Below are 11,782 nucleotides of genomic sequence, written 5' to 3'. Positions count from 1 at the left end.
CGCCATTCAATCGATCTGGGCAGATCCTCTGGTTGCTCGGGTTTGTACAGAAGGGACTCCATGATGACCAGGTACCACCACCACCACCACCTCCACCTCCTCCTCCTCCTCCTCCTCCTCCTCCTCCTCCCTTCTCCTTCGCACTCAGCATCTCCTCCTATACTTCCTTGATCATCGTCATTTTCCATTGATACTTGCTCTTGTGATGCTTTCTTACAGCTGGCTCTCGCTGCCTTCAAACGAGTTGCTGCACTTTACGCAAAGTGCTGCAGTGGTAAAGAGGAGATCGGCGAGAGGACGAGGGGGAGAATAATGAGGAGGAGGAGGAGGAGGAGGAGGAGGAGGAGGAGGAGGAGGAGGAGGAGGATGCTCACAGGGAGGGGGGAGGAAGGCGGAGGGGAGCAGGAGGGGAGCAGCTGAGCTGCGGACCAGGTCCATGTTGTAGTGAGTGCGGTGCCATCATCTTCAGTGGAGGGGCTTATGCCTGCATCCTTTGCGGCATCCGAACGATCTGCGAGGACTGCTATGTGTCCATGTACTCGCTGGAAGGAGGAGAACCGCCTAAGGTGAGGGGCGCGATGAGCGTGGGAGGAGGGGGAGGGAGGCTGAGGGAGGAGTTGGTAGAAGGAGAAAGAAGAGGCTCGGAGGGAGGAGACTGACTGACTCTCGCTCTCCTCTCCTCCTAGACCTGCCATTCCTCCTCGTCGCTTCATCGCGCGTCTGTCGCGCTGACTGCTCGGCGCCCTGACTAATGGGGGAGCTGGGAGTTACTATTCTTTTTTCTTTACAAGTTTCTCACCTCTGGACCCCTCCATATGCCCTATCAAGCACCCCCTACCCTACACTACCCCCAACCCTAAATCTAAACCAGAATGTGGAGGAGCGAGCAAGACGAGGGCAAGGGCGAGCACGAGCACGAGCGAAGTAGTTCTCGCAGCAGTGGCTAAGGGCCTTCCAGTCTCTTGAGGTCAGGTCTTGCACGTTTCAACATCAGGAGATCTCCCTCATGTGCTCAGCAGTGACTTGAGCAAGTTCTACTGCAGGATTCCTGTGGCCTCGACCGTCAGGCGCCTTCCAGTGATAGAGCGAAGAACAAGAGCCGGCTCATCCTACTTTCTTCCGGCAACCATTGTCATGTACCTGCATCGGCATTTCTTGCTCAACCACGGCTACGCATCGACGCGCTCGTGCTAGGCATGCCTCCTCTTACCGATCACCCGGCAACTCCCGAAGCTCTTCATCGAGCCGTACGCGTCCGGTTAGATCACGAACATGTCCTTGCTGCTGACGGTCGTCCCCTTCGCCTCGTCTTGGGCATGGTTCTGACATGTCTCGATGGTCACCTCGCTTGCATGCCGCTGGCATAACTTCATCATGCGGTCCGAGTCGAGCACCACGGACATGAGCTTGCAGAGCTCGTCGGGCGCCATCCCGATCATCTCGTAGCTGGAGGGACCGAACAACTCCCGCAGGAACATGATGCAGTAGTTGCGCTCGTTGGTGTTTCCCTTGCTCCACAGGCACCGGAAGAACGAGGGGTCCCTGAAGAAGACCTCGTTGCAAGCGTCCAAAACAGAACATACCAGCAGAGGGAGATCCTTACTAGCTGCTCCTCGAGGCTGTGGATGTGATGCGGATACCACGTCGGGATCCCTGCCAGCGGCTTCATCATCAGCATGTACCCGACCACCTACAGCAAGGAGGACGTGGCAACGGTGAGTTCCTCCATCGACGGGACCGTACTTCGTCGGGTAGACCGTGCGGAGCGGTCTACCGCTCCGCACGGTAGACCGCACCGCTCGCTACATCGCAGCATCTCCGGAACCGTGCACCGGCTGACATCTCCTGCGAAGCAGTGCATCGTCACCGGGACTGCTCGGTGACGTAGAGCAGGTCCCCCTCGACAAAACACCTGACCCAGTTTCCAGGCAAGCACCTCCTCGCGGTAGAGCTGCACACACGCCTCCACGAACCACACGAGTAGTAGAACGTGTGGCAGTTCACCACCAGGTATCCCTCAGTCTTCTATGCACGTTGTTGGTGAGTCGTAGCTCCAACTCCCTGAAGCTGTGCTTGTCCGAGGGTCGCTCATGAGGGTTATCAAGAACTTGCCGACCACGTAGGTCTTTCAACGTCGCTCTCAAGGATCAGCCTGCAGATTTCCAGAGGGATCATACTCGTCGGACGTTTTAGACTCGGAGATCTGTTACTATTCTTTTTTTCTTTACCCTGGATTGGAGGGGTGGATAGGTGCCTATCCACCCCTCCAATCCAGGGCTCAAATACCCCCTCCCTTACGACAACACCCACCCCCTCGTTTCCCTCGTTTTTAACCCCTGGTTTGAAATCTGCCCTATATTGTATGCTGTCGATTCACCCCACCCCCTCCCTCTCCCAAGCAATGACCCCACCCACGGATACTAGAGGGCGAAATGACATAGCAAGGCAAGCCATGTTCCCCCTGCTGCTGCTGCTGCTCCTCCTCCTGCTCCTGCTCCTGCCGTTTCTGATCCTCCTCCTCCTTCTGCTTCTGCTTCTACTTCTGCTGCATCTGCACCTTCTCTCGCATCTGCTTCTCCCCCGCCTTCATGCCCCTCTGTCCTGTTTCAGCTCCTCCCATCCCTGTCGCCTTGTTCTTGCTCAACCCGAGAGCTCGTGGAGCATCTCCTCACTTCATTCAAGAAGGCAGGGGCTTGTCAAGTCGGCATGGAAGCGTCGAAGCGAGAATGGATCAAGAGTGGCATTAGGACGGGAAAGGTCTGGCTCAAGGAGAACGTGGTAGAGCCGGTTCTCGGAGCTCTCGGCATTCAGGTTTGTCTTATGGTTGGTGGACGTGGGGCAGGGGGTGTGAGGCCTCTCAAGCTGCAGGAGGGAGCGGCGAATCGTAAAGATCAAGTCGAAGAGTTCTTTCACAACCTTGGTAGGCTCCATCCCCCCTGTCTGATCCTCCATCTTCTTCCTTCACCCTCTTCCCCTCCTCTCCCTCCTCTCCCTCCCCTCCCTCCCCTCCCTCCCCTCCCTCCCCTCCCTCCCCTCCCTCCTCTCCCTCCTCTCGCTCCTTTCACCTCTCCTTCCACCTCTCCCTCCCTTTTTTTTGATCTCCTTCTGTTAGGCGAAAAGGATGATCTCCGCAGTCTGTCTGTCATGCTGGCTGAGACATCGAAAGTTGACATCGTGGACATCAGCGCGTCGAAGAGGAGAGGAGCTCGGATTGCTGCCAGAAGTCCCACGACGAGTCCAGCTGCGCAGAGCGGGCAGGAGCGCAAGTCGTGGATCAAGAGGATCGCTGGGCCTCTGCTGGCTCGCTGTGGGAACAAGGAGGCGGTACAGGACGAGGACACGTACGACCTTTCCGACGAGGACGGGCTGACAGATAGCGAGGAGGGAGGAGTGGACTTCGATCCGGAGAGCCCACCAGGTTCTGACGTCAGCAGGCAGAGAGGTCAGGGGCAGAAGTCTAGCAGCGACAGTAGGTCGGGAACAAACTCCCCTGCTGCCGGCAGCTACTCGAGGCAGAGCCCGAGCGTCTCCCAGCAGGTCTTCGTGGACAGAGACGGTGAGCTTGCCTGTCTCCTTGCGCAGCTCCTGACTTGTCCCAGTAGAAGACGTGGACTTCGAAGAGGACGAGGAGGACGATGGAAGATTCAGCGGGTTCGGTAGGATTGCGAGGAGCGTTGTCACGCCGAATCCCTCCTTCGCTGACGTTCCGAGCGGCAACGAGGACGGGTCAAGCTTCTACTCGGCCAACCTGCAGAGGCCGCGGGCTCCTGGTCGGTCTCGGTCTCGTCGTCCGGTGTTTGCAACCAACGGGGGAGGAGCGTCGGGGATCGACTCGCTCTCCAGCTCCTTCTACGAGAACTCCGTCGAGTTTGACAAGCATCCCGATCTCATACCCTTCCGCGCGCTTCCTGCTGTCCCTTCTCCCTCTCCCGGTAAATTTCTATCCTCCTCCTCGCCTGCCCCTCTGCCTCCACCTCCTCCTGGCTGCTCTTCGTCCTCCTACTCTTGGTCGTCTTCAGCTTTCTTTCTTTTCTTGTCGCTTCCTCCAGCCGTTTTTGATAGTCGACGATGCAGGACGGATGAGTGGAGGAGGAGAGATTCCTGAGTTCTCGCCCTTGCCGACCCTTCCGAGGAATCTCGGTGGAGGAAGCGCGACTGGCGAGTTCAACGCTGCGAGCTATCCTGCTGAACCCTTCTATCCAGGACAGGCTGCTGCTGGTGGTGGTGGTGGTGGTGGTGGAGGAGGAGGAGGAGGAGGGGGATGGGGAGGAGGAGGAGGGGGATGGGGAGGAGGAGGTGGTGGTGAAAGCGGCGGCGGCGGCGGCGGCGGCGGCGGCGGCGGCGGCGGCGGTGCTGGAGGAGGAGGAGCTGGGGGGTTTAGCAGTGGTATTGGAGGCGCTGGAAATGTTGGAGGTGATGGAGGAGCAGGAAGTGGTGGAGGTGCAGGTGCATGTGGGGGAGGTGGAGGCGATTTGGGTGCAGGCAGCGGCGGCAAGATAGGAGGAGGGTCTGACAGGTCGGGACAGTCTGGGCATGTAGAGGCGGAGGAGAAGGGCAAACAGTCAGAAATGCGAGGAAGGGGAGGCGGAGAGCAAGAAAATCTTGGTACAGGTAAGAACTTTGAACCAGTTTTTTTGCTTCCCCCTGCTGCTCCTGCTGCTCCTGCTGCTCCTGCTGCTCCTGTCCCTTGTGCTCCTGTTCCTGCTGCTCCTCACTCCAAGAAAGGTTCTCCTTCATCCTCCAGCAAGAAGCATCTACCCGATGGACCACAAGATCGCACGGCAGACAAGCAGGGAGAGAGGGACCTCGACGAACTTCCTCTGCCTGCTCTTGCTGATACCAAGGAGGGAAACAAAATCGAGAAGCCCGACGCTTCTGATCCTCCTGATGCCTCAAGTGTGTCGCCTCCTCTTCCCCCTCCTCCCCCTCCCATGGGTGGACCAGGCGCTCCTCCTCCTCCACCTCCTCCTCCCCCCCTCCCTGGAATGGGAGGTATTCCCCCTCCCCCCCCTCCGCCTGGCATGGAAAGGTATTCCTCCCCCACCCCCCCCCCTCTCGGGGATGGGGGGGGGGCCTCCTCCCCCCCCGCCGACAGGCTTCTGGGCAAAGGGGAGTCCTGCCCAACAAGCTCTTGCACTGGAAGAAGATCCCAGCGCAGAATCTCCGAGAGTCGGTGTGGGCCTCGGAGAAGACGGTGGCAGTGGACGCGATCTCGGAGCACTCGACGGAGCTGGTCAAGTTGTTCTTTGAGGACCCGGCGGAGGAGAGGAAGAGGAAGAAAGCGGCGATGAAGGCGAGCTCGTCCAAGGACAAGAAGAAGGCAATCCAGCTCCTCGACCTCAAGCGTGCCAACAACATCGCGATCACTCTGTCGAGGTGCTGCCCTGCCCTTCCTCTGCTCTGCTCTGCTCTGCTCTGCTCTGCTCTGCTCTGCTCTACTCATCTCCCCCTCACTGTCCCCTCCCCTCCCCTCCTCTCCCCCGACTCCCCCCTCTCTTATCTCCCCTCGCTGCCTCCCTCCTCTTCCTGTAAGTCTCTTGGCAGGTTCAAGAGCTCCAACGCGGAGATCAAGAACGCGATCCTGACGCTGGACGAGGGTCTTCTCTCCCTCGAGCAGCTGCAGATGCTCCTGACGCTCCTGCCCACCCCCGACGAGATCCGCATGCTCAAGTCCTACAAGGGCGAAGTGGAGAAGCTCGGGCCCTCCGAGCAGTTCCTGCACACCATGGCGAAGATTCCCAAGGTGGAGGCGCGGGTGCAGGGCTTCATCTTCAAGCAGGAGTTCAACGCGAGGAAGAGTGAGCTCAAGGATAAAGTCACGCTCGTCGCCTCCGCCGCCAAGCGCGTCATCGAGAGCGTCAAGTTCAAGGGCATCCTCGAGATCACCCTGGCCCTCGGCAACTTCATGAACAGCGGGCACCAGCTGGGGAACGCGCAGGGCTTCAGCATTGAGAGCGTGTTGATGCTGTCGGGGATCCGCTCGGGCAGCAACAAGAAGATCACTCTCATGCACTACCTCGCCGCCCTCACCGCCTCCAAAGAGCCCTCCCTCCTCGACTTCAGCCACGACCTTCGCGACTGCCGCGACGCCGCGAACATCCCGCGGGAAGCGCTGAGCCTGGAGCTGAACCAGCTGCAGCAGTGCTGCGACGAGCTGAGAGACACGCTCTCGGACCTGACGCAGCCGAAGCAGGACAAGAAGGAGCACGACTCCTCCACCAGCACCTTCCTGCAGATCATGACGCACTTCCACAAGACAGCCAGCGGCGAGCTGGGGGAGGTCAGCCGAGGAGCAGCTGGAGTTTGAGTACTCATGTGCTGCAGGTCACTGAGAAGATGGAGCTGCTCGACAAGCGTTTCAAGGCTCTCGCCAAGTACTTTGGGGAGGTAGAAACCTCCGCGTTGCTCTCCCTCCCTCTCCCTCTCCCCCTCACCCTCCCTCTCCCTCTCCCCCTCCCTCTCCCCCTCCTTCCACTGAAAACTTGGCAGGACCCCAAATCCTTCAAGCCCAACGATTTCTTCAAGAATGTCGCTGTCTTCTGCGACGAGTTCGAGGTTCCCCTCCCTCCACCCACTTCATCTTACCCCCTTTTTTCCATCCTCGTTCATCCCCTCCTACTCCTGCTCCTCCTGCTCCTGCTCCTGCTCCTGCTCCTGCTCCTGCTCCTGCTCCTGCTCCTGCTTCTCTCTTTGCTCATGGCTGTCCTCGCAGAAGTCTCTCGAGGAGATCCGCCAGTACCAGAAGGAAGGCTCAGTTGGGCTCGAAGGTGAGGCCTCATGGTCGGTCAGGAGCAGCTGGGGGTTGACACGTGGACGTGCAGGCCTGCCGATGATCTGAAGGACTCCGGGAGGAGGAGGAGGAAGAGGAAGAGGAGGAGGAGCGTCAGTGTAACAATAGAGGAGGAGGACTGAGACGATGAACATCTGTCGAACCTCTGAGTCGGACTCACTGTGACGGTTGTCACAGAGTCAAGTCTCACCGTGACCCGGCGGCACGCCCGGTCGCCCGGGGGCTCGGGAGGCCGAGCAGTTGAACTGGACTGTGACTGTCGATCGGACTCCGTTCAAGGTTTTTGAGTCAGTCAAACGGGGCCGGCGGGCTGGGCCGGGCGCCCGCGGCCCGGGCCGCCGTTTGACTGACGGAGCTTCTCTGGTCTGCCAGCCTCGCTGATCGCACATCCATTCCTCCCTCCCACCCTACCCTACCTTCTCCCTTCCTTCCACCGGTAGTGTGCCCAATTATCACCCCTACCCTGACCCCTACATTCTATCGTCTCGTCAGACTACCCTACCATACTGAGTTACTGCAAGTACCCTACCAATTTTACCTAATCACGGTCTTGGATCCTACCTCTAGTACCACCCCACCCCCACTCTTGGCCCTCTGCCCTTCTCCAACCCTACCCTCACCCCTACCTCTCAGAATCAGGACCCCAATTGTGGTTGAGTACGCACTAAGTGAACGGACCCTACCCTTCATTATTGTCCCACCCCACCCTAATCAAATAGTGTCAAGTACCCCACTCCTCATATAATTTTTGATCGATCACCCCACGGTCAATGTTTACCTTTACTACCCCTAGACCAACATGACCCCTACCCCACCCCTCCTCCCAATAACCGCTATAACTGTTTTTTTTTCCGCCGCTTCTCCGCCATGCCCTTCCCCCGCCGCGTTTATGCGGGTGCTCAGAAGCAAGGGAGGAGGCGCGAAGCCATTGACCTGCTTCTGCTGTGCTCTGATCTCTTCATCTCTCCTCTCTCCTGCCTCCACTCTCTCCTCCTTCTCTGCTTTCTTCTCCCTCCTGCCTCAATTTCCTTTCCAGCTGAAACAACTCGCCCCAGCACTTGTTTTCGCCGCCGCTGCCGCTGTTCCTTTCTTCTTCTACTCTCTGTTGTCCTCGTTTAACTCATAGATGGCATCTCTATATCGCTCAACTCTTTGTACCTGCTTCTTGTCCTAACCTTGCCATTTTCCATCTCCACCTTCCTTCTCACTTCGAGTCTGCCTCTCATTACTGATTGTTTTCATTAGCTGCTTGTCTTCATGATTGAATCTTCCCTGCCATCTTATCTCAACGAGTGTTGTCGTGTTGTTGTTTTCTGCGCTTCTCAACCCATCGTGGCCACACCACTATTTCTGGTTCAAATTTCAATGAACCGAAAGCAACCATTGCATTCGAGTAGTGGTGTTCTTGACTGCATGCAACTCGCATGAAGATGGTGTTATGGTGTTCAATCTTGTGTGTTTGCGGGGGTCTCTTAAGTTTTCTCATTCGTTTGTACGATACTTGGGGATGGGATGTGTCGCAAGTTTGCAAAAACCGGATCGAATTTGCAGTTTGTAAAATGTCAATTTTTGTACGAGTGATGTCATGCATTTTGACTCTAGAATCTAGTTATGGAGCTGCATCCATTCTATGCTTAGCTTGATTGTGCAAGTTGTAGATAAGTTCGAATGATACCACAGCACAATCACATGTTCTGGCCTCGTTCCCTACTAGAGATTTCAATACCGTTTCAGTTCTTCTTAAAGTGGTATGCTTATGAATCTAACGAGGTCTCAGGTCATGCAGTGGGTCGGAATGCCAGTCCAGCCCGTGTTGTTCTAGTTCGAACTGAAGCCCGAGGTCTAGCCTGAATTTTCTCCCATTTTTCAACCAGGAAGGTACTTCGAGTACCCCCCGTTTGCTTCCTGAATGGTCCTTGACCCCTCGGCAGTAAGGGAGCTTCGTTCGAAATGTCAAAGTCTCCAGCCCAGGTATGCTGAGAGCTCGCAGACCATGAGGTATCCTTACGGTTGGACACAAGGGGGGTGGAGTTGCTGCGGCGAGCCCGCAAACGTTCCTAACGGATACTGATTACGAGAATATGACGATATGTTGGGCTGATTGCGAGGACTATGAAATAATTAGGAAGGTATTCGAAATCGTGCTGCCTCTTGCATAGTTTGTCATGAAATCGTGCGAGAGTGGTAGCAAAGTCGTGATTCGCTTCTTTTGGGAAGGTGGGAAGGGGAAAGTACAGCGAAGTGTTTGAAGGTTGGAAAGTATCGTCCGAGGAGAAAGTCATTATCAAGTGTCTGAAGCCTGTCAGGTAAGAGCTGTCTGACGAGGATCTGGTGACTTATACCACATGTAGACAAAGAAAGATCAAGAGAGAGATACGCATCTTGCAGAACTTGAGGGGAGGTCCGAACGTCATCCAGCTTCTTGACACCGTAAGAGTGAAAGTTGATGTGACACACGTGGATCTGTCGATGACTGGCCTGTAGGTTCGCGATCCAGGCTCAAAAACTCCAAGTTTGGTGTTTGAGCATGTAGCAAACACAGATTTCAAAATCTTGTACCCAACACTGACTGACATGGATATACGATATTACATTCATGAGGTACCCTTCTCCTCTCCTCTCCTCTCTCTCCCTTAGCTTATTTCGTCAGCTTCTGGTGGCTCTGGCATTCGCACATGCCAACGGTGTCATGCACAGAGACGTCAAGCCTCACAATGTGCGCATGCCCTTCACTTCGCCCCCGTCGAGTTCTGACAGACCGCAGGTCATGATCGATCACTCTCAGCGCAAGTTACGTCTGATCGATTGGGGTCTTGCCGAGTTTTTCTACCCAGGGACGGAGTACAACGTGCGTGTAGCATCGAGGTCGACATGTTGCTGTCCCCTGCCGTGTGTCCCTGACGGAGAGCTGGAGCAGATACTTCAAGGGACCTGAACTGCTAGTGGACTTCCGTGAATACGATTACTCCCTTGACATGTGGAGTCTTGGAGCAATGTTTGCAGGAATGGTAAGAACCTCGCTCCTCTGCTTCAGCCATGATTACAATAGCACGCTTGACACGCCTGGGAACAGATTTTTCGCAAGGAGCCATTTTTCCATGGACATGATAACTATGATCAACTCGTTAAGATCGCTAAGGTGTTGGGCACAGACGACCTGTTCGCCTACTTGGATAAGGTGACCTGCCTCATTCTCTCCCTTCCCTCTCTCCTCCTTCCCGTTCCTCCCCTCCCACGTGTGCCTCTCCCGTAGTTCCTCGCTCACTCTACTGTGCAGTACGACATTCAGCTGGATAGACACTACGATGGCATACTGGGCAAGCACCCGCGCAAGAGCTGGCAGTCGTTCGTGACCAGAGAAAATCAGCACCTTGTCAGCCCTGAGGCGATCGATTTCCTCGACCAGTCAGTCCCACCCTCGACTCCTTCCCTTGCTCACAGGATGCAGGTGCTTGCGGTACGACCACAAGACGCGGATCAGCCCGACCGACGCTCTCAAGCACGACTACTTTGTGCCTGTGAAGCACCTAGTGCCCAAGAGAGAAGGGAGCAACGCCTCCTCCGGCAAGTAGGAGGGGCAGCGGGCTTGAGAGCCACTTGCGGCCAGCGGGGGTCGAAGAGAAGGAGCGCGGAGAACAGGAGATCATTTTTCCTTGTTGATAGCATGTGGTCACATCGGTTAGTCCTGCGCAACTCGTGCGAGGAATTTAAGAAAGCGGATCTGTTGGTTTTGCCGGGCTTGCTGCTGCTGCTGCTCCTCCCTCCCTCGAGCTCAGTGCTTGAACGCGTGCACTGTGTCGACGAAAAACTTCACGTTGGGCTGAGGTGTGGTGGCCTCGATACCGTGCCCCAGGTTCATGATGTGATGCCTGCGTCCTTCGCTTTAGATCCCTTCCTCCCTCCCACCTTCTCCTTTCCCTCTCCACTCCTTCCCTCCTCCCGCTCATCTCATCATGCACTTGCATCCCCTCTACCCTTCCTCCCTTTCCGCTCCCCGTCAACTCTCTCACTCCTTCCTTCGTTCACGTTCCACCCATTCCTCCTCCTCCTCCTCATCCTCCTCCTCCTCCTCCTCCTCATCCTCCTCCTCCTCCTCCTCCTCCTCCTCCTCACAACACACTTCTCACCTTCCCTTAGCCATCTTCAGGATGCTCTCTGTGCGCTCCTTGATGATGTGCTCGGGGCCGTAGAGGATCGCCGGATCGAGGTTGCCCTGAAGGCCGATCTGCCAACATTCTCAGCTCCTTCCCAGCTCCTCCCCACCAGCCTACGTCTCTGCCGATCCTCCGACGAGCCTCGTCGATGGTGACGGTCCAGTCGAGCGAGACGATGTCAACCCCAGTGTCGGCCATGCGCTCCACGTGTGCCCCAGACTTAGCGATGTAGATGATGATGGGGACCTGACGGATCTGTGAGGAGGAGGAGGAGGAGGAGGAGGAGGAGGAGGAGGAGGAGGAGGAGGAGGAGGAGGAGGAGGAGGAGGAGGAGGAGGAGGAGGAGGAGGAGGAGGAGGAGCCGGCCGGAACCGCGCCCGGGCAGGCCAACGTGCCCTGAGCCTCCGGGGGCCGGCGGCCGGGACTCCCGGACTCCCGATGCCATCACCGTGTTCCGACGTCCTAGTCCAAAGTTACGCAGATATCACATCAACCTTAGTTGTAACAAGCCTGAGACAGTTTTTGCTCAAGACCGAGTTTAATGCACACTCAGGCTGGCAAAACCAGAATTGAGGAGCACATGAGAGATAGACTGTATGCTAGGATGTGAAACCCAAGCATCCAGACATGAGAGGACCGAGGCTTAGCAAGACACACGCTACATTGGCCGCCTCGCCACGTAAGTCGTCCGAAGTTGGTTTACAGGAGCCTGAACTTCCGAGGCTGGGCCGGCGGCTGCCGGCCACACGCCGGTCACCGCCCGGCGGTGACCCGGCGGCCGGGTGACTCCGAGTGCGGTCCGATCCGCTAGGCTCACAGAGGCAGTCAGGGAGCCTGG

General features: G+C 56.9%; 3 protein-coding genes across 3 annotated transcripts in view; 1 reads left to right on the top strand and 2 right to left on the bottom strand.

Moving 5' to 3' along the window:
- Positions 1-1,259: 1,259 nt before the first annotated feature.
- On the bottom strand, positions 1,260-1,861 carry GUITHDRAFT_143302 (hypothetical protein; the record flags this gene model as incomplete). The annotated part of the gene is made up of 3 exons (XM_005826642.1): positions 1,260-1,542; positions 1,584-1,690; positions 1,775-1,861. 3 exons carry the CDS (start codon positions 1,859-1,861, stop codon positions 1,260-1,262), a joined length of 477 nt encoding a protein of 158 aa, XP_005826699.1.
- A 3,209-nt stretch (positions 1,862-5,070) lies between these two features.
- GUITHDRAFT_89015 (hypothetical protein) lies at positions 5,071-6,919 on the top strand. Its single transcript, XM_005826641.1, has 6 exons — positions 5,071-5,376; positions 5,545-6,280; positions 6,325-6,387; positions 6,490-6,555; positions 6,713-6,767; positions 6,822-6,919. Exons 1-6 carry the CDS (start codon positions 5,288-5,290, stop codon positions 6,836-6,838), a joined length of 1,026 nt encoding a protein of 341 aa, XP_005826698.1. The 5' UTR covers positions 5,071-5,287; the 3' UTR covers positions 6,839-6,919.
- Positions 6,920-8,565: 1,646 nt separating this feature from the next.
- The window catches only part of GUITHDRAFT_154354 (hypothetical protein), a 5,626-nt gene continuing 2,409 nt past the window's right edge, over positions 8,566-11,782 (bottom strand). The window contains exons 8-21 of the mRNA XM_005826640.1: positions 11,062-11,190; positions 10,918-11,015; positions 10,239-10,659; positions 10,068-10,195; positions 9,864-9,968; positions 9,708-9,798; positions 9,555-9,655; positions 9,441-9,506; positions 9,275-9,391; positions 9,142-9,220; positions 9,008-9,096; positions 8,812-8,919; positions 8,722-8,761; positions 8,566-8,668 (exon numbers count right to left, since the gene is read on the bottom strand). Of these exons, the coding sequence (XP_005826697.1) occupies positions 10,563-10,659; positions 10,918-11,015; positions 11,062-11,190 (324 nt within the window). The 3' untranslated portion in view covers positions 8,566-8,668; positions 8,722-8,761; positions 8,812-8,919; ... (7 more) ...; positions 10,068-10,195; positions 10,239-10,562. The remainder of the gene's footprint in view (positions 8,669-8,721; positions 8,762-8,811; positions 8,920-9,007; positions 9,097-9,141; positions 9,221-9,274; positions 9,392-9,440; positions 9,507-9,554; positions 9,656-9,707; positions 9,799-9,863; positions 9,969-10,067; positions 10,196-10,238; positions 10,660-10,917; positions 11,016-11,061; positions 11,191-11,782) is intronic.

The sequence above is a fragment of the Guillardia theta genome, assembly GCF_000315625.1.
Source record: "Guillardia theta CCMP2712 unplaced genomic scaffold GUITHscaffold_73, whole genome shotgun sequence".
In the NCBI taxonomy this organism is placed as follows: domain Eukaryota; class Cryptophyceae; order Pyrenomonadales; family Geminigeraceae; genus Guillardia; species Guillardia theta.
The sequence above is the reverse complement of the archived record's forward strand: the minus strand, read 5'-3'. Positions and strand labels throughout refer to the sequence as shown.